The sequence below is a fragment of the Narcine bancroftii genome, chromosome 3 (genome assembly GCF_036971445.1).
Source record: "Narcine bancroftii isolate sNarBan1 chromosome 3, sNarBan1.hap1, whole genome shotgun sequence".
NCBI classification, from domain to species: Eukaryota; Metazoa; Chordata; class Chondrichthyes; order Torpediniformes; family Narcinidae; genus Narcine; species Narcine bancroftii.
Genome location: NC_091471.1, coordinates 358,056,078 through 358,079,002, shown reverse-complemented (window position 1 = coordinate 358,079,002; position 22,925 = coordinate 358,056,078). Strand labels below are relative to the sequence as shown.

At 37.9% G+C, this 22,925-nt stretch overlaps 1 protein-coding gene across 3 annotated transcripts in view; it reads right to left on the bottom strand.

Annotated features, from left to right (window-relative positions):
- Window positions 1-6,640: 6,640 nt before the first annotated feature.
- The window catches only part of cog1 (component of oligomeric golgi complex 1), a 43,723-nt gene continuing 27,438 nt past the window's right edge, over window positions 6,641-22,925 (bottom strand). For 2 of the 3 annotated variants that reach the window (XM_069930020.1, XM_069930018.1), the window contains exons 9-14: window positions 20,708-20,869; window positions 16,719-16,846; window positions 16,504-16,612; window positions 15,435-15,544; window positions 12,965-13,043; window positions 6,641-8,354 (exon numbers count right to left, since the gene is read on the bottom strand). In XM_069930020.1, coding sequence (XP_069786121.1) covers window positions 8,214-8,354; window positions 12,965-13,043; window positions 15,435-15,544; window positions 16,504-16,612; window positions 16,719-16,846; window positions 20,708-20,869 — 729 coding nt within the window. In that variant the 3' untranslated portion in view covers window positions 6,641-8,213. Of the gene's footprint in view, window positions 8,355-12,349; window positions 12,405-12,964; window positions 13,044-15,434; window positions 15,545-16,503; window positions 16,613-16,718; window positions 16,847-20,707; window positions 20,870-22,925 lie in introns of all 3 variants that reach the window. The other variant, XM_069930019.1, reaches the window with a different exon arrangement.

Genomic DNA, 22,925 nt, shown 5'->3' with positions numbered 1-22,925 from the left:
AGAATCGTCGATGTTTCAAGATGCTGATTCTTACCCAAAACATTCTTCTCCCGCTCCACAGATCGCTTTTCTCCGGATTCCAACGTCTGCAGTCTCTTGTCTGTATATACAATGTAAGAGTTGAATTAAACTGGTCTATTTAATGCCACAGTGGTGTATAACGAACATTAAAATTATTTTAAAATTTTTTTGGAGCATCCACAGAGATTTCATTTTGAGTAAACTTTGGAAAGAAGGATGAATAATTAATCGAGGGTTGTCAACAAGCCCATTCTCAAGATTCTGAATGAAGACATTCCCGTCAAACTGAGATTCAGTATTTAGAGGTTTAAGCTTTTAAAATTGAAGGAAATCATATTGTAGTGTTCCTTTTAAAGTACTATTATTAGTAAATGGTAGTTATGTACAATAATTAACAACACTAGAGCCATCATTGAATGTCATTTAAGCAGTTTAGCTAATTGGGATGTTTTGATTTTAGAAACAAAATCTGCTGGAGGAATTCAACAAGGTCGAGCACCATCAGTGGGAGAAAAATTATTTTTAAATTTAGACATACAGCAGGGTAACAGGCCCTTTTGGCCCATGACCCCATGCCGCCCAAACACTCCCAAATGACCTACAGCTCCAGTTCATTTTGAAGGGTGGGGGAAACCAGAGCACCCGGAGGAAACCCACGCAGAACTTACAGACAGCAACAGGTTAGAATTCCGGCCGTTGGTGCTGTAACAGCATTGCACAAACCGCGTTGCCCTTTAATTGTTAAAGTTTCCGATAGAAACACGGAGTTTTTGTTGCGTTTATTCCGAATCTGGATGTCACTGGCAAAGCCAGCACTTATTGTCCATCCCTGATGGTCTGCAAACTAAGTGAGGTGTCGTGAAGAACAAGAATCAACTGCTTCGGTGGCGTGGAGTAACTTTACGTCAAACCAGGCAAAAAATGGCAGATAATCCTTCTGAAAGGATATCGGTGAACGAGATTGGGTTTTAATAATGGAGTGAAACATGAAAGTATGCAGACACTGTGAATGACTCCTCGTTTGCTTTATTATTGTTTTAGGTTCGGGATTAATAACTGAAATTCCAAGCTGCCACAGAGCGAAGTCAAATCTCTCGCTTTCATCCCGACCCACAAACAGACCTTTCAGTTGAGGCAGAGCATTTCCTGTACATCATCCGACCTAATCTATTCCATTTGGTGTGGGGTCTGCATCAGTGAGGCCAAATCAGATTGGGCGACCGCTTCACTGAGACCTGTGCTCTGTCTGTGGGCCTTGGCTTGAACCCCCACTAGTCAACCATCCCCACACTGAGACATCGGTCCTCTGCCTCATCCATTGCCAACATGAGACCAGACACAAACAAGAAACAACACATCGTATTCAGCCTGAACCTAGAGGCACTTTTCTAATTTCAGGTGCATCCGGTTCCACGGTTTCCATCTCTCCTTTATCCACAACTGTTCATACTTTTCTCTCTAATTCTCCACCCCCACCACTACATTGATCTCTCCCATATCTGCCTCTCCATCTCTCTTACCCTGTCCAATATCTTTTCACCTCCAATTTGATGCAGACCACCCGAGATCCTGAACTTTTCAAAAACTCAAACCTTTTAAAGTCGGCTTTTGTGTGCGTGCGCACGCTTGACTGCCACAGATGGGCAGCAACAGCATGCAACTATTTTATTTTTCTTTCAAGCTGCTCGTTTTGATAAATGAAGCCTGCTGCATTTGCTAATGAATAAACTATCAAAATTTACCTGTTCATCTCTTCTTTATTCCTCCTTAAATTTGAATTTTAAAATTATTGCTGGAAAAGCCAGAAAATCCAAACTGCCATAATCCCCGAGCAGTCTGGATTTTCATAAAGTAGGAGGAAGTGATAAAGACTTCCAGCCTGAAACAATGACTGACCCTTTCTGCCCACATATGCTGTTGGACCCACTGAGTTATTCCATCAGCCCATTTTCCTAAAAACTATCTTCCTGTGTATTAGTTATATTTGAGACCAAAAATAGTTCACGATAATTTATTGATTCCTTAAGTGCAATAGAAAAGATAGGATTACTATACTGACATAAAACATTAACTCATTTTCTCTTCCACACCTGTTTCCAATGTTCACTGTTTTAGCCCACCTCACTGACAAAAGAGGAAAAACCCAACACCCAACCCCAACCGCGTCTGCCTGTCCCGCATCGGACTTGTCAGCCACAAACGAGCCTGCAGCTGACGTGGACATTACCCCTCCATAAATTTTCATCCGCGAAGCCAAGCCAAAGAGAGACAATAAAATATGGCCCCTGTATTGAGAGTGGATGTTCAGTGCTTTAAAGCATGGTAGAAAGTCCTTCTTCATGCCATGGAAAAAATACTTTCTTTTAAAATATGATTTTTTGAGATTTCTGATTCATTAATATTTTAAAATAAATTTAAAGGTGGCAATAAATTTATATTTAAGCTGAGTTGTGTGCTGTTGAAATTTTTTTTAAATTTAGACATAAAGCATGATAACAGGCCCTTCCAACCCAAAAGCCCATGCTGCCCCAAAGACAGCAGCACCCAGAGGAAATCCACACGCATATGGGGAGAATGTACAAACTAGTAAGACAGCTCTGGATTTGAACCCAGGTCACTTGCACTGTAAAAGTGCTGCATTAACTGCTAACAGTTCCGCCCCTATTAATATAAATAAAAAGCATGTAAAGTGAAAGAATAATTGTGGACCTTTCCTGTGAAATATTACACCAATCGTTCTGAGTAAGGGTGGTAACTGGGTACATCCTCAGGAAGTTGCATATTTTGAATCTGTCAAATAATCATTCAGAAATACAAGGGATTTTCCACATTTACAAACTTCTGAGGGTTGTTCAAAATGTTATAAACTACTTGGCCATTATTAAATATCTTGTCAAGCAGTCAGCCGAGAGTTTAGCGTTATGTGGCAGCAGAGCTGTGAGTCCCTTCAAGAGTGTCTGATGGTTGTAGTTGACTTTGCTTCGACCATAAGCAATTTCACAATCATGGTGCCATATAGCATGGAAACAGGCCCTTCAGTACATTCAGTCAACACCCTCAAGCTCCACTGACACAATCACATTTTCCCCCACCCTTCAACTCTGCCCAGATTCTACCTCCACCACAGATCTTTACCGACATGCTGGAGGCAATTTAAAGTGGCCCAATTAACCTTCTGACTGCCGTTTTCATCCATGTGTCCTATTAACAGTGGCATTGGTGGGATGGGGTAAATACAAGAGCAGGGTGGTGAAAGTGGAACCGAGAGATGAAGAAGCAAGCACGAGGGAGGGGTGTACAACCCAGTTCTACTTACTTTATTGGCAAGTTCAGTGTAAATAGTGCAGCTGTCTGTCAGTTACACAAGATTAAAGGGGTAAACAAGTCCAGAGAGGAACTGGAGTCGGTTTTCAGAAATATAACATTTAATTTTAAAGTAATTATCTTATTAAAAATGTTTCTGATTTTGGTCTTATAACAGGATGGGTGACAAGTAGATTGAAGGCTGGCAAGATCAAAAGTAATAATTCAGGGAGCTGACAACTGGTTGACTTTTGCCCCTACTCTTGTATGTTCCCTCATGTAGAGGGGTCAGGCGAACTAAAATGAACAACGTCTGAAGAGAATAATGTTGGTTCACGTTTAACCAATGGTCAGTGTGTTGAAGATCTGTTTCAGTTTTGTACAACTCGAGAAACCTGCACAGGTTAAAGAAACCTAGTGCTCGTCTGAGCACAGTAACAAACCCACATCAAACCGAAGAAATAATAACAATAATGTGTGGGGATAGTCGAACCTGGCTTAGGTATTCATAAAGTAATTTGAGGAAAGAACAGAATGAAATACAAAGGAAAATAGTTGAATGTAAATTAGCAAACTGTTCCTATGTAATCCCAGATCTTGTAACAAGGGAACATTGTCTAACACATGAACAAATCAATTACTACTTTCGGCAATTCTGTTAGATTAACGTCTTCTGCTGCCATCAATAAGTTATCTATGCTTGGATCTGAATAGAAACGTGCATTATCCTCAAAACAGCACAAGAGGGAGACATTTTTCACGTTAAATGGGAAACCTGAATCTTGTACTGTATAGGCAAATGTTGGGTCAAGAATGACAGCTCATGGAACAGTGAAGGAAAAGTTGAGTTTCAACACAATGCCTGTAAAAATAGAGTAATTCTCAATCTCCACAGTTCTTCTACGATTTGCCCACAGAACACCAGTAACTTGTATATTTCTTTACTACCTGAGATCTTCAAAACTCGGCAGACCAGAAACTGGCAGTGACAAGAAAAATGTGTGTGTGTGGGGGGGGGGAAGCTAAAGGAATAATTGGAGATATACATTTGGGCAGAGAGAAGGCAAGATGGTTGCAAACATCCAGAATTTTAGCCTGATCATTGGGGGAATGCTGCAAACAGTCGATGAATAAAATTGACACAGATTGGGATGTGGAGATATTAGACTCAGAGGAGATTCTTAACAAACTGATGTATAAACAGGAGATCAAAATTATATTAGGAAGTACATATAGAGGGAAACACTAAAGATTGTTCAACGTATCAACTCCCAATGAGATAACCACAGATTTGTCTTGTTAGAAGAATTGTTGGAAGCAGATGTGGCGACAAAAATGACACTGTGATCCGAGTAAGAGAATGAACAGTTGAGCCTGGAACCAAGCTTCCCCATCTCTTGACTTGCCAACTGGAAAAATGCAACATAGTTTTGGCTCGTTCCATTTGATCATCAATTATGCCATTAGAGATTGATCCAAAGGCCTTTTGCCTTGGGAGCCAGGGTAGAGTGAAAGCATCAGCAGGCATACAGAAACTGAGCTACAAGATGGCACTCAATTCCAGGGTTTTTTTTTTTAAAAAGGTGTGAAATAAAGTAACTCCATTAGATGGAGGCCAGGAAGGAGAGAAAAACATTTGTGGAAATGTCAGGGTGAGGATCAAAAACAGCTACAGAAGCTTGAAATGTGTAGAACAAAAACAGCAAATGCTGGTTACATGCAACAGGTCAGATGGCATCTGTGGGAGAAATTAACATTTCAAGTTGAAGACCCTTCATCTGAATTGGGATGGACTCGAAGCAAGTTAAGCTGCAGACAGGGTCGGGTAGTGGAGAGGTCTCCAATAGGCTAAACAAGGTTATCAATAAGCTATTTACCTGTACTTTTAAAAAAAAAATTAGACATACTGCATAAGAACAGGCCCATTTGGCCCTTGTGCCAGTGCTGCCCAATTACGCTCAATGGGCCTACAACCCCTGTATGTTTTGAACGGTGGGAGCACCAGAAGGAAATACACAGAGAGAATGGACAAACTCCTTACAGATAGCGCTGGATTTGAATCCAGGTTGTTGGCACTGTAACAGCATTGCTCTAACCGCTATGCTAACCATGCCTTCTGATCGAGTGCACAGCATTTGATCTCTTCTATATTGGAGCTCAACTCAAATTGGGCAACTGGTTTGCAGAATACCAACAGGTGACCTCAAGCTTCCAGTAGGCCAGCACTTTAATTCCCCATCTCACTCTGTGGCCTCCTGTGCAGTCACAATGCTAGAGGAAGAGTATTACATTTCTATCTGGCCACTTTGCACCTTTCTGGACTCAATATTTGTATTCCACACAAGTTCACTGACTGCATCAATTCACCAGTTTAAGTTGGATAAGCTTGTTTGTTATTATCTCTCTTCTTCCTCTGGAAGTGGAGGGCATGCCCAGGGCTGACCTACCAGGCACATCTACCTGTTCTGCATTTTGCAACCCCCTACATCACTTTCGTTAGAATCTCTTGTACAGATTGGCCTGATAGCATTTACAGCTTATCCCCATGGATCCCCCCCCCCAACCACCTACCAGACATCATCCTCCTCCTCCCTTCAGCTCAAACTTCCTAGCTCTGACAAAGATTTTCCGACCTGAAACAACAACTCATTTTTATCTTCCTACCAACCCACTGAATATTTTGATAATTTTCTGATTATACCAAGATTGCTAATACTAATTGGAAACTTAAGACCCTAAATAGGTGATCAAAATAATTTGGTGGCAACAGAATGAATTCACAAATGAGAAGGGACAGGACATACAAGTAGAAATCAGTGAATGGGCAGAAACAAGAACCTACAATGCAGATCCAGAGAGAACCCATAGAGGGAGTAACTGATTACAAGATCGAGGAGGGACAAGATAATAAGGTCTCTGGGATCATTGATAACAGCCCATGCAGCAGACCATGATTTTTGATAAGATGGTGCTGGTTTTATTAATGGAAATCAGTGCCTTAATGGGCGACAAAAAATGTCAGGGTTTCTTGAGACCAAAAGAAAAAACATGCATTTTTGGAGTAAGGTGTTGCGAAAGACAAGTTAGACAAAACGGCTATGTGAAGATACGGGTTATAGTTACAGGTGTTTGGATCTCAAATGCAGAGGAGAGAAGGAACAGATGGAGTACTGGTTTTAACAAAAAAGGTCCCCCATCTTAAGGATTGAAAGTGAAATGGTGTTGGAGGTAATGGTTGGCCTTCATGGAGCATAATTATTCTGCTCAGAAAGGATGTTCTGGGAGTCATATAGGAAAATCATGTAAATATTGTAGGTTAGGATTTGAAATCTTAATTTTATTCCTAGTTTCAATTTTAAAAATTTAAACTTCAATTTTATTAATTTAACAAAATTTAAATGTGGAGATACAAAGACATACAGCACGTTAACCAACCATTTTGGCCCACGAGTCCATGCCACCCAATTAACCACATTTCAAACAGTGGGAGAAAACTGGAGCCCCTGGGGAGAACACAGAAACTCCTTACAGACAGAGTGAGATTCGAATGCCGGTCCCAATCACTGGGGCTGTAAAGGCTTTGTAGTGACTGCTATACCAACCGTGCCGCACATAAATTCTTCCAGATGCTTGTGCAAAACAAAAAAACACTCATGACCAAGAAGGCAAACATTAAAAACTCTAAAACTAAACATCTTATTAGTCTCATTTCTTTAAGATAAGAAACTCTTAACATCAATACAATATAATCTATTATTAAAATGTGGAGTACCTTGGATGTAATTATATAATTTAAGTGTAATGTATCCTTTTCAATTTTAACACATATCCATATGTACTCTATTTTTGGATGTGAAATTTCAACGTTATTGAAAAAGATAAACAAGTCTGAGCCAGCTTTGGGAATCAACTGTCTACAACGACAGGTTAACCATAAATTCTTCACTCACTCATGCCTGTGAGGAGGGATTATTTTTTACCCAGTTATAACAGAGGTACAGAATACATCCCTGGTGAGAAAGGAAGAAAACCTCACATTTAATTGTTGCAATCTACATAGACTGAGAGGTGGAAGGCCAAAGAGTCAGTTTTCTGTGCTGTAGTGTTCCATGGTTCTCTGAATTGATCTATATTCATATTCTTTGAAGGTCTAAATTAACATACCTAGGTTCTATGATGCGGATATCTTTTTGTAGTAAAAAATGCATCTTAATATAACTTGTACCTCCGATGATGTTGGGACCTGGCCATTGCCGGACCTCAGAAAATGCCGAAAAACAGAAATCGACCCCTAAGGGAATCCCCAATGTAAACCTATCAAAGGTAGAACAAAGCATAAAACAGGAAATAATACTGTGGGGCAGCACAGTTAGTGTAGTGGTTAGTGCAACGCCTTTATATTGCCAGTGATCGGGACTGGGGTTCGAATCTTGCACTGTCTGTAAGGAGTTTGTACTCACGGCAGCAGATTCAAACGTGCCAGACCATGGGAGTTGCTGGAACACAGATAAGAGATACAACCTGTAATGGCCCCAATATAATCATAGCCATATTAAAGTATGCCTCCTGGTCTCCAATTCAGAATTGCAAATTATAGACATAGATATGTTTTTTTTTTACAGTCAATGGCAGTTGATTTTTGTATTTATTCATTTATATCTACAAAGATTGCATCAGTGTTTCTTTTTCATTTTACAAAGCTATTGTCATTTGGTCATATTCGATAGCCACCCTAATTACCTCCAATGGACGCTGTGAGAATTCAGAATTGCAAATTATAGACATAGATATGTTTTTTTTTTTACAGTCAATGGCAGTTGATTTTTGTATTTATTAATTTATATCTACAAAGATTGCATCAGTGTTTTTTTTATTTTACAAGGCTATTGTCATTTGGTCATATTCGATAGCCACCCTAATTTAAAGAGCGATGATGTCGACAGAGCATCTTCATCTTGAAGAGCAGCCAGCTGATGAAATAAGGCGCCAGGCTTCAGACTTTCATCTTCTGTGACCGACATGGCAAGCACCTGCAACAAAAAGAACACAAGAATTTAAAGTACCAACTTCTATGTACATTTAAACACCAAAGGTACAATATTTATTATCGTTAGGGGAACCGGCCAATGCTCACAGCAACTCTGCTTGCCTCACAGCAGACAAACGTTGATGTACATACTTTTTCCCCCAAAATTATTTTTAATATACAAATTTTTTTTTAAATACACAAGATAAATAAATGATAAAAATAATACATTTTTTTGCATTATTACGTGACAATAAAAGGTACCCTGAAGAAAGAAACAGAGCAAATAAGACCATTCATTATTCACAACTATTCCAACAACGCCTGCTACATGAAATATCCAGTTGTAATTCAGTGAAGATTTTTCTTCCCAAGATTAACTGGCTCATTATAAATCATCTTTCTTCCTTCCCAAATCAGTAAGCTCAATTAGATTTTCAATATCTTGCACTTTGCTCCCCAAATAAAGATTGTTCATAGAGGGAGCATGTGTATCAATTGCTAGACTGGTTCAGAGAGATTTCTCTTCAATGTTCAGTGGGATCATTATTATACTATTCACTGCCTGTGGTTTAAGAAACTAAGTAACATACTATCACCACTGTTCTCTAAATAAAAACACACACAATAGAATTCAATGATGTGACATGATGCAGGGTCATTTTTGGACTAAAAGAGACCACACACAGTTAATAAGTTCATGTAAGAGATCCTTCTATCATTTACAAAGTAGTGAAGGCCATCACTCAGTGTCTATTAATGACATTAAAGGCAATTAAGGCTAGATTAGTTCTGGTCAGTCACAGCTGTTCACCTGACAGAATAACTGAGACACGAAACCCATTTGGCTCGAACTGAAATTTCCATTGGCTGAAGGTAACAAACAGAGGACAGTTAGTGTTTGGAGCAGTTCTTTTTATTTAATGGCTCTCAACAAATGCAGTCACCTCCACCACACCATGTCAAAATGAAGCAATGGTACATGCAGTCTTCTTGGCAATGCATTCAAATGCTTAGATACATTACATTTCAAGCAGCAGAAGGGCAACCTCAGAACGAATACAATGGGACCAAATATTGCAGTAATTTTGTCACCACAGTTGTTACTGGTTCTTCACGAGTTGTTTACTGGGACAGATCTTGGGAAAAATTGCCAGCAATTCAGCCTGGAACTGCCTGAATGGCCATCAAGTCCTGCAGTTCCATTCAGGTGGTTACCAGTTCAGAATAATCACGTCAAGATACTACTTGAATGTCATCTGGATCCCAAGGCAGCTATGGTCTGGTGCCAAATCCAAAACCATACTAATTTCAATGGTAACTCTTTACCTCTGGATTTATTGTTTTAATTATTTGCATTTTTATTTTATATTACCAATGCTTTTTTTTAAATTGCTAAATGTTTAGACACACATCTCATCCATTCAAAGGCCATAAAGCATCTACAAAAAAACATTTCAATGGGTGTTGTGGGGAGGGGCTTTGCTTCAAAGCACTTGGTTCAGAACCTGTTGGATTCAAGGATACACAAGGCCAGATAGATTGCCTTTCAGCACCTGACCCAGACACATAGAGACAGTGGGTAGTGCGGACAAACAGTCAACATGTTCAAGCACAGTCTGACCCACTGTATTTGTTCAATGTGATGCTGAGTAGAAAGTTCTATTAGTGGAGCTCATTCCATACAACTGTAAGAACTGCATTTGGAACAGTCCTTATCCAAAAGATCCCTGCAACACTGGAAGTCGCCGAATACCTTTCATCACCTTGCCTGAACAAAGCCTTCACAATGTCAACAAAGATTTGTGTTATATCTATTAGAATTTAATAGCCAGCTGTTCAGCATTTCATAAAAGCCCACCCCTCACATGCACACTGACAGCAAGCTGCATTGCCAGCTCTCAACTCTTCAAGGGCAGGAAGCTGTACAAACATTTTCCATGATAATATTTTACATTAATAAATTTGGTCCACAAATGTCACATGTGGCATGCAATATCAACCATTTTAGTTAACAATTTTGAGTCGATTCATCAACGACCAAGTAATTTTTTTTCCCCACTTAGGAGTGACATAGAGCAAAATTCAGCTCTTGATATTTAATCAGAGAATGACATTGTTTCTTTGTGTTGTTTGATAAAAGGCATGGGAACTCTGAATCAATCCTCAAAGGACAGCATATTCAACCATTGTATTAAAATTGTATTGTCGTAGTCAAAGAGAAAGAGAAAAGCTGTTCTGACACCTGCCCAACTCCATAATAATGTCTGCAAAACTACAAGCAAACAGTCTGTCACCACAAATCACTCTTGCCACATCCAGGTGATTTTTTTTTTAGTTTCAACTAAAATATTGACAACTATGTTATAAAGCAGAACACTCAAACCACAAAAAGTGATTTCTGGACAAAAGAAGACAATCATTTTTTTTTTCAAAATCAGGTAAAAATAAATCCAGTGCATTTGAATGCTGGTAGAGCACCAGTGCCTCAACTAAACAAGTTAGACTTACTAAAAAAAAATTATGCATTATAATGTCAAAAGTTACACCAGTCTCTGTAGGCCCTATTAATCTCTCGAGTGAGTTGGATGGTAAAAAGGTCTTCACTAAAATTACAAATTAAATTTCTGAAATCATGATAGATTTCGTTCTATAACTCTAGATATTAAATTCTGACCAAATAACTGTAAATTCTGTAAACTACGATTAAACAATTTTTAAAAATATTATTTAGCTGCCCAATTGAAATTTACAGCATTTTTTTTGAGGGAGGGGATATTCCCAATTAGGTACAAATTGGTCTACACATAGCAGATGAGAAGATAGCAGATTTTGTTTAAATTATCTTCTGAAAAGACAAATAACTCCATTCTAAAACACAATTTGGATAGGGCAACAAATTAATAAATGTATAGGACTAAAAGTGGGGTTCTAAAACATCCTTATATCAAAATGAGTTAATATTAATGACATCAGGAAATAAAATCCTGGACACTTGGCACCATGAAGGGTAAAAGTGTATCGAGGATTGTTATGAGCAAGGGCAATTTATAACATTTGAACAACTAAAAAATAGATATGATTTGTCAAGTAGAACTCTCTTCAATTAAGATCTTTTTTAAGAGCTAGTTTAGGACCAGCCACGACCCTGCCGATGGGTAGTTTAGGACCAGCCACGACCCTGCCGATGGGTAGTTTAGGACCAGCCACGACCCTGCCGATGGGTAGTTTAGGACCAGCCACGACCCTGCAGATGGGTAGTTTAGGACCAGCCACGACCCTGCTGATGGGTAGTTTAGGACCAGCCACGACCCTGCCAACCTGTAGTGACGTGGAGGCTCTTCTTCAAAAGGGGATCACAAGTAAATTTATATCTAAGATGTATTTCCTATTGCACAAAGGAAAGGTGGAAGACGGACTTGGGGAAAAGGATTCAAGAACAATATTGGCCAAAATTAAGCTCTGATAATATGACATCATTTATTAATGTCAGATATAGTTTCATACAATTTTATGTACCAATTATATCTTACACCACAAAAATTACATGGGTATAGAGGTTGGAACATTTATTCATTCAACCTGGCTCTGCGTTAAAGTAAGATCCTTATGGCAGAAATTTTGACAAAAATTAAAGAAGTGGATTTTCCATTGGAACTAGAGCTGTATTTATTGATCAATCTTATGGTTATTGACACAAAACTATCAAAAACAGTTTGTGAGGATTGCACTAGTGGCAGCCAGGGAATGTATCGCTGTTACATGGAAGTCCGACTCCCTCCCCTACTTATTACTCACTGGAAATGTAGAGTTGTGCCCCTCAGAAAAGAAAACATAAACTTAAAGAAATATGATGTCTTGTTAAAATATGGCATCCTTTTTTTTTTTAAAAAGGTCATCACAAATCCACTGGTATTTCTGGTTACCCAATCATAATGGTGTTATGATTGCTCAAGCACAAAGCAAAGCTAAATACACTGTACACATGACTGTAAATACCCAGTGAAGCTTCTTGAAAAGGTTGTAGCTGTGACAGTCAATGCTTCAACTGAAACTAAATTTAAAGAAACCAGTTAAATTGCATATATATTATAAATAAGTGACTTTTATGTTAATGTTATTTTATGTAGTGCAGTGCTAAAGAAACCAAAACACACCAGGTCCAACTTAACACTGAACCTAAGATGTGATCAAAATCATTCACTTCGTATCAGTTGGATGAGGGACTAATATGAAAAGCTAATCACCCATTTTAATAAAATGATGCCCTATCCTTGTTGAATTAGTGAATGTTATGCAAAGTAAAGGTCTGCACCTTTACTAGGTATGCAATACAATAACTTACAATATCTTACTGGGGAACACACCTTTTAAAAAAATACAGATAAGTTTTATCTGTCTTTTCTATAAAGTCTACTGTTTGTTTTACATGTTGTAATAGTGATTTGGGGAGAAACAATAAAACTACCCTGAAACAGGTCAATAACTGAAAATCAAATAAACAGAAGGGTTCTTCAGATAAATAAACATCCTTGTAAAAATGTAGGATTTTGATACTTTTATGGTACAAGAATTGAAATTCAAACAAGATCTAAAAATAAAGTTCACACTAACCTGATTCTTATTTTCACTTGCACGAACAGAAGACTTAGGCTTTCGGGAACTTGCCATACTAAGTGGCAGAAGACCAAATCTGAAATCAAAAGTTCACATTATCAGTATTGTGTACAGTTCAGTTAGGCAATAGCATCAAACCATCATGAACAAAACGAAGCAGCAAATTACTCCTTGGTCCATTAAAATGCGAGTTAGTTGAATTAGTAAACTTCAAATGTGTCTAAAGCAGAAAGTGGCTTTTGCTTCTTTCCACCAGCTGCAAATATTTCTTCATTAGAAGCAGGACCAGTGAGCAAGTTGGCAAACAGAGGAAAGATGTTCACACCAAAGACATTGAGGCAAATTCAGGTAGCTAATATGTAATTGAGTAATAGCCTCATCATTCAACTCAAAAATACTTACTGCAACATGAACCTTTCACCTTAATATTAGTGGTGTTTATTTTTAAACAATAGAAAAAAAAAATCCATAAAGTGCCATCACAATTAAAGATTTTTGACCTGAAACACTTTTCCTGAGTCCAGTAAAAGCCTTGATATCCACACAAATTCTGGCACGCTCTAGTAACTAACATCCCAAGATCTCTCAACTAAGTATGATGATAATTGGATTTATTCAAGACAGTACTGCAGGAAGATTTCAAGGAACTACAACAAAATCCTGAGTAAATATAATTTCACAAAGGAACAACAAGGACCATTTTCATTATTAGATATTTGATTAGCTGGCCATACGGCAGGCATACATGGTAAGCTGAGGCCTACCATGTTCATACCAACCATCTATGCTAATCCAATTTATGAGTACCTCGATTCTATGCTTGCCAATTCAAATACTCATACAAAAATTTCATAAGTATTGTGAGAGTGCCGGTTTGTTCTCAACTGCAACTACACTCTGGATAAAAACCTCAAGCTCTCTTCGTTCTCACATTAATTCTGTGCCATCTAGTTTTAAACATCTTACGGGAAAAGGTTTCTCACCATTCATCCTACCTGCCCCTCAAAATTTTGTTTCTCTATCAAATTCTCCCTCAGCTGCTCCCACTCCAAGAAAAACACACCCCAGCCCATCCAGGCTCTTCTCAAAACGGAAACATTCCATCCCAAGCGAAATCCCAATCCGGCTGTTCTCTCTTCACGTCCTTCCTATATGTGGCAAATAGAACAGCACACAATACTCCAGTTGTAGTCTAACTAAAGTTTTTGTTTTTAAAAGTTGTTCCATGCCATGTCTAATTAAGGCCTGCATCCCATCAGCCTCCTTCAACACCTTACCAACCAGTGTTGTCACTTTTAGGGATCCATGGACAAATCCATGGTCCCTCTATTTCTCAAATAATTCATAGGTCTTGCCATTCATAATGAACATCTTGCTCTTAATATATCTTCTGAAACCATCACCTCACACTTATCAGGATTACATTCCAACTGCCAAGGCTCGTAAGATGGTGCAAGAATAATAATCCAAGTCTCAACATGGACAAGGCAAAGGAGATGATTGTCGACTTCTGAAGGACCATTTTCCACTACACGTTAACTGTTCTGTCATGGAAAGAGTGGAGAGCATAAAGTTTGTTAGTTTGCATACAAGAGGCAACTCATCCTGGACCCACAACACATCCTCATTAATCAGGAAGGTGCAGGAGCGCCTACACTTGCTAAGGAGGTTGAGGAGGGCAGAGCTACTGGCCCCCATCTTAACAACATTTTACAGGAGTATAACTGAGAGTGTCCTGTCTGGTTGCATCTTTGCATGATATAGTAGCGGCAAAGCAACGAACAGGAAGTCAATACAGAGGATCATCAAAATGGCCGAGATCACTGGGTCTCCCTTTCTTCTATTGATGTCATTTACCAGTTGTTGCTTTAATAGGACTTAAAAAACTTATAGAAGACCCTTTTCCCTCCAGCAAAAACACAAATGCTGGAGGAACTCACAGCATCCATAGTAGATAAAGATGTTTTGGGCCTGAACCCTTCATCGTACCTTGAAGGGCTCAGACCTGAAACATTAGCAATACCTTTACCTCCTATGGCCACTGCTCAATCTAATGAGTTCCTCCAGCATTTGTGTTTTTAACTACAATTACAGTGTCTGCAGACTTTTGTGTTTCACTCCTTTCCATCCAGCACACAACCTCTACCATCAAAGAGGTGGTACAGGAACATCAAAATTAGGACTGCCAGGCTGAGAAACAGCTTCTTCCTACAGATGCTAACAAGTAACAAACAGTATCTTGATACCAAGTAAATCATCCCAAAATATTTATATTTTACATTATATCTTTATGTATATACAGTACAACCCTGATTATCCAAAATCAGATTCTCCAAAATCCTCATTTATCCAAATTTTAAAAAAAAATTTGCATATCAAATAAATCAGAAATCCTCATTTATCCAAAGTTTTTACAACATTAAACCCTTCTGAACTTGCCACAGAAATGAGATAAGGATTTATTTACCGGATCTGACTGGAAGCCAAAGGTAGGATGTTATGAGGTTCTTGAGAGTTAAATATCATACTTCTGCTGGTGTATTGCTTCTCTGTGCCAGTTAATAACCCAAAAAGCACCTGAAGAACAGACCAATTCTCTGGATCAATACAACACAACATTACCAGACTTGAGACAGAGGGAGGAAGGTCATTGTTAACCATGCCCTTACTTTGAGCACTGCAGAACTTGATTTTCCTCAAAAGATTATGGATTCATAATTATTTCAACATATTCAATGCACCCTTTCCCAGTTTTGGTAAGACTTGCACTTCAACCTTTCGATACAGTTGCAAGACTTTATATTTTCAGTAATAGGAAAACAAGTCTTTAAACCAACTTTCAGCCGATTAAAACGTTTTTGGGATGAGGTATTTAGCTTTAAATTTAAGAATCTGAAGAACAAGGAACAAATTATTATGGAATAAATGGTGATGTTCAGCAAGAGTTGATATTGGAAGCTGTTGCAGATGTTTTATTTCACTGTGCCATAGTTAGCAAAACTACAACAAGGTTCGTACTGATGCCTAGAATTTTTTTTAATATAAATACAACATTGAATCGAATCCTGAATGATATGGCAACTCAAAATTACGTGGCATAAACAGGCAGAAGTCCACGTGTTCTTTGTATATTAATACCCAGCAACAAACAAGCTAACAAAAGCTTTCCATAAATGAGTATATGTTTGGTGGAGCATTTAAGTAATGGTTTTTGCAATATTTAATTACCAACATTGCTAACTAAACTAGAAATCTTGTAAATGAGCTAAAGAAATATTTGTACTTTTTTCATTTCTAAACCATACATACTAATGTATTTGCTGAAAAATTCTCTTTATTTCTATATTGGTGTTCTATATTTCAGAAACATACCTGCATCCTAATATACATGAACTACAATCATTCTGGAGTAAAACACAGAATATGGGACAAGCCAAGTGCAAACTGAGCCAACTTCTATTTCACCAAGAAATACTATTGAGATCTGAAACTGAAAAATACAAAATATCTATTTCAGATTTAGCTGTTCTACTTACCGAAGTCCTTTGAGAAAGTTTACTCAGATTATTGTTAAGATGGGGAGTAAAAACGTCCAAATCAAATGGATCAATGTGGCTTTCCAAAGTATCTACCACATTTTGAACCCTAATTTAGTAAAAACAGAAGATTATTAATTCTCTTAAATGCCCTACACAGGTCTCCTCAAAGCCAAGAACTCCAAAGATATCGAGTTTCAAAAGAACTTCAATACCTTGGATCCTGCTGGTGCCTGCTACTTTTCATCCCATCGTTTCTTGCTGTTAACACTGAACTAAGGTACCTAAGATCAAAAAGTAGTTGCAAAGCTCTGCTCTGGGTTACAGGGAATGCAGAGTCAACCTGAAACAAGACAAATGGTGGAAATCATATTGAGTAAATATGCCCCATAGTTAATTCAATAACCTATCATTCATGTTAAAGAATTTTTTTCAATATACAAAGAGAAAGCAAATAAATATTTTGAATATTAATTAAAACTTCAATAATGTTTTTGTTTAAAATAACAGTTCAATAATCATCTGTAGAGAAAAAAAATAAAACTGAAGGGCCACCAAGTGACATTCAACATTTCTAACCGCGTGTTATGTCAAACTGGTTTACCTACCAATCCTAATGAAAAGATCAAGAACATTGAAGTGATAATCAAATTCAAAAACACTTAAACATTAGCACATCCTGTACTAACCAGCCAACTGTGAACTTTAGCATCTTCCAATACTTTAGGATCAGATTACAATTGGAAAGAGTGAGGAGGAAAGCTTTGCAGGCAGGTTTGTCAATGCAATGAGGAACTAGCAATTTCTGAACCGATTCACCCTTTGCAAATCAAACAAAGAGGGATTACATAGGGCTGTAAAAGTTGTTTTTTATATTTACTATTTGATGTAGAAAAAGGATGGAATTTCAAAGCAATTAATGGAAATAATTACCTAGACAGGCACATCACAGCTGTTATGACCCATCATATTAAGATTGGATGCAGCAGCCTGCTAAAATAATGACCAACTCAATTTCCTTAGGAATTTCTTTTAAGTATTAATTATTTTCATACTTGGATTAATTTAAGCATTTTCTCAGAAACACAACGAATCATTTTGCAAATGGATTGTTTGGGATTGTTCAAGTTAGTCACCTCAACTATTATGGAGTCACAATCCAAATTTTTTTCCCCCCCCACAGAACAAGAAAAGGAAAACCAAAGGTACTCATCTGATTACAATGACCAGTAACCACCATGTGATGATCGAAGTACTTAGTAAATCAGATTCAAAAATGAAACGTGGGATCAATAGGCTTTCCATAAATAGGCTACTATTTTAATCACCTTTTATTCTTCAAAAGTGCAATGTATTTGGTCAACCAACTCAAGTTTTCTTCACAAAACTCCTTCATTCCCAGAATCAGTCTTGTGAACCTTCTCTACCATGGCTACCATACTTCCTTAAACAAGAAGGCAAAACTGCACGTAGTATTCCAGGCGTGGAATCTCCATCGTCATGTAATGTTGCATTAAAGGTATCCATGATTGAACAGCAAATTTATGAACATAATGGTCAGGAATTTCCTTGGAAATGCTACTTTTCCAATACTTTAATTATGACAGAAAAAAAGTGTTTCTGCAACATTTCTGACAAAAATGAGAATTCTGAGTGAAAACAGTAACATTCTCAGAATTTACAAAAAAATCATTCTTACAACATTTGAGTTTAATGGTACAACAAAGCAGTCGTCGTGTGTAGGTGGAGCACTTGGAAGACAAACTAACCACACAAATCTTTCACATTGAATCAAATTCGCAATGACTGCACTGAATGCTTGATTTCTGTATTTTTTTTGAACATTGACAAAACAATGCCATAACATTAGCTTTTGAATCAGATATCACCATATTGCAAGTTGAGGTAGCATACCAGGAAAGGGAGAATGCTGACACTATTAGGCTAGTTATTGTCACCAAGCTCAAACAACTTGCTGGACATTCAACTTATTTTGGAAGAAAACTAACATATGCAATGATAAAAATAAGATCAACATCATTTTGAAATTAGAGACTGATACCTTTATAATTATTAACCTATCAATGAGATTTCATGCAATTAAAAATTTTAATTGAATTGTTACTTTCACAGAAAGTGTTTCACACTTTAACCCTTCACATTTGTGGCTGATTAAATGACTTCAGTCAGCTATTCCTGCTTTCTCACTCTACCTCTTGATCCTTTCAGTCACATTGGCCACATCCAACTCCCTGTTGAATACATTTAATAAAATAACCTCAACAACTTCCTGTGGTAGAGTGTTCCGCAAGTTCAAAACTGAATGATGATGTTTTTCTTCATTTAAGTTCTACATGACTTACCCCTTATTCTTGGATTGTAACACCTTGTTTTGCACTTCCCCAACATCAGGAATATTCTCCCTGCATCTAACCTGTCTAGTTCTGTCATAATTTTGTATGCCTCAACAAGATCCCCTATCATTTTCATAAACTCCAACGAGTTTAACTCTACTCTATCCAGTCTTTCTTCGTACATTAGTCCTGCCATCCCAGGAATCAGTCTGCACACCCTCAATGGCAAGAATGTTCCTCCTCAGATCCTCAAACTGTACACAATACTCAAGGTGTGGCCTCACCAAGGCCCTGTGCAACTGCAGAAAGAATTCCCTGCTTCTATATTAAAAAACCTCTCATGATAAAGCCCAATATGTTACTTTCTTTACCTTCAATGTCTGATGCACCATGACACCCAGGTCTCATCACACCTCCCTTTTCAGTCACCATTCAGATAATCATCTGCTTTCCTTTTATTGCCACCAAACTGAATAATCTAACATTTATCTACATTATACTGCATCTATCATGCTCTCTTTATCTATCCAAGTCACCCTCCAGCCTCTTGGAATCTTCCTCATAGCACACAATGCTACTCAGCTTTGTGTCATCTGCAAAATTAGAGATTTTACATTCAATTATTTTGTCTTGATTAATATACAGTACAACTGATTATCCAAATATCGGATTCTCAGAAATTTATCCAATTTAAAAAAAAAATTCAGATAAATGAGGATATCGAAAACAAATCAGAAATCCCCATTTATCCAAACTCCCCCTGGAGCCAAATTTATCTCAGGTTTAAAAAAATTCACTCGTCATTAAATTAGGACGACAACTGTCCTCGTTTCAGGTAACTCCCTCCCCTCTCTCTTTCCATTTCTTCTTTACCTTCTCCGATTGACTTTTCTCTTCAACTTTCCCTCTCAAACTGCATGCCACTGACTCCCAGCTGCAAGGAGTCGGAGGAATCCCTTGTCCCAGGGTCATCAAGTAGAACGGCCTCCTAGGCAGGAGCAGGACCTCTGGTTCAGTAGCATTCCTTCCAACCCCATCCCCTCCAATTCCTCCTCAGCATACCGGAGTTCCCGACGCCAACTCCAAACCCTCCCCTCGGCCAACTACCACACACCGGACTCCCTTGTATGCATGTGTGGTAGAATTATGAAAGGATTCAGAGCCATGACTCTGACATCAAGAGCTCTGGTGACCGAGGAGACAGGAACCCGCCGACTCATCATCAGTGAGTGTTCCAGTGGTCCGGGAAGCCTCCCCGGGAATCACCGCCAACGGTGGGAATGTGCAGGTGATTGGTGGCAGCAAGTGGGACATCTCGGGAATCGGCGACCAGCATTTTCTTGCTAAGAATTAAACATTTTAATGCTTAAAATGCCTTCCGTCATTGTTTGTTATTCTTAAACATTGATACAAGTGATTTTCTGTTGCTATTGGGCTGTTTTTAAAAACTGAGCTGTTCTCTGAAAAAAAGTTTATCCGACATAGGTTTGGTCCCGACCATTTCAGATAATCGGAGTTGTACTGTACATTAGAAAAAATGAGGCCCTAGCATAAAACATTGTTGTGTCTAGCTGAAAAGGACCCATATATTACCACTCTTGCATCCTGCCTGCCAACCAGTTCTCTATCCACGTATACTGTACCACATTTTCTAATTTTGCACACCAATCTTTTGTGCGGGTCCTTCACAAAAGCTACATGATCTGGTCAATGCTGTCTCTCTACTGGTTACATCCTCAAAGATAAGCATGATTTCACTTTTGTAAATCCATTCATTATTGTGGAGTCACAGTCCTGTTTACATGAATGCCAACCAAAATTTTATTTATTTATTTTTTAAACTTCCATACCTTATTTGGGGTTATGGAACACAGTCCTTCATAACCAGAAAGCACCTCATCCAAACAGGCCTTCAGCAACTCATGAAGTGTGACCTTAGGAAGAGCATGACCTCCAACCCGGTTTATTTCTTGGCATAAATGAAAGAGAAGTGACTGAACATACCAAGAAGGCTATGGAGGAAAAAGATGTAAACAAATGAAATGCTAGAATAATTGAACATTTGAAATTTTTTTTTTTAAGTCAAGCAACAGTGCAAGAGATTTGGTACAAAACTGCAAATGGCCAAGGAAACATGCACAGAAAATTACACTTGAAAAGTTTTCATTTATAACTTCAAAGTTGCAAATTAAAAGATTAAAATGTGGAATATTACCACTGATAACTCTTTGGAAATGTGCTTTTTATTTGAAAAGTACATTAGCAATGGCTCTTGCAATTCAAGGAGCAAATTCAGAGAAGTTGCTGAGGTGGATAAGAGAAAGCTGGCAAATCTCAGAGGTCACAGAATCACAGCACAGCAAAGAAAACAGGCCCTTTAGCCCTTCTAGTCTGCACTGAACTAATATTCTGCCTTGTCCCATTTTTCTTAAATGTTAAAATTGAGCCCATAATCACCACTTCAGCTGGCAGCTTGTTCCACACTCCCACTACTCTCTGTGTGAAGAAATTCCCCCTAATGTTTCCCCTTTCACCCTTAAACCACATTCTCTGGTTTGTAGCTCACCTAACCTCAGTGGGAAAAGCCTACTTGCATTTACTCTATCTATACCCCATTAGAAATAGGCCATGAGAAGTCTGTTCATTTTAATTATGACCATTCATACAGCTCAGTCCGTATCCACCTCCATCAATATGGGTTGGCACAACATTGAAGGCCGAAGAGCCTGTACGGTGCTGTAGTATTCTATGTAAGCGTCCTACACTTAAGAAAATGCATATACACATTCTGTAAAATTTTTCAATTTTTTTTAAATAAAAGTCAAGCAAAAAGAATAGAGAATTATGAAATATTTCTTGCAAATGTGATAGGTTCATCATATCAACTCCCTGAATTTATATTCTCAGTAGAGAATATAAACTACAGTAGAATTGGAGGTACTGGCTTAAAAATGGATGTTACTTCAACAAAAAATGTGTGATCATTGAAAAAGTATAAAATGGTAGAGACAAGGAAAAAAATAAAGAGAATACACAACAATGTCCATAAACTGTGTTGAAACAGCTCTGACAGGAGGTAACAATAAAACACACTGTGCACCAGTTAGACTGTCTTGCATCAGTCTGGATCCCCAAAAAATAAAATTCAGGAGCTGGAGGCAGTGCAGGCTAACCATAAGGCTGATTCACAATATCTGGGGACAATTTACAATCTAAGCCTTTACTTTAAAACTTGAAGTGTAATGGAAAAAAAATCCTAAATATTACTTTTAATTATATGAGGAACTTAACTATTCTTGGCTTGAAGGAAAGTTTCCCCACACACAATTGCAACATCTCAACTGAACCTCTAAATTACCTAACTCAGATCTTTAAATTTTTTTTACAAGTTTAATACAACTTAATTTGTACAATTCATTTGTAATTGTTTACAAAGTTGCACTAAAATTTTGCATTCTTGCAGAGCAAACCTTTACAAATGCCACTGGAGAGAGCTGGAAAAAGCAATCATTAAAAACAAAAGAGTAAACTATAAATATAGAAGGTATACAAAACATGGCGGTGGGGGGGGGGGGGGGGGGCGCGGTGGAAGAAATCTATTTACTCATGGTGTAATTACATATGCAATTTTACATTTCAATTCCATATATGTGCAATCAGTAATTATAAGGTTTTTCCACATCTGCTGTGTTGATAGATTACAGACATCTGTGGTTTCAAGTTACTGTGCCCACTACTTTTATTACCTCAGAAATAACTCAACAAATTCTGGCAGCAATCAAGTAACAGTTGCACTTATCTATAAATAACACATCATTGGATTGAAGTTTATTTGTTGAACATTTTCCCCCATTTCTTACAGATAATGCATTGTCTTTTCTCAATTATCTGACAATCAAAATTGAATGACCTACGGTATTAGACTGGGCAACAAAGATTTTGCTTCCTGAACACTTTGGGGTGTATTTTATGGATTTTTTGAGCTGCTGATCACAAAAACTATTGCAGACTATTTTTTTTAGATGGAACCTATTTTTGTGTTTTCCTGTCATATTTTAAGTCTATTTC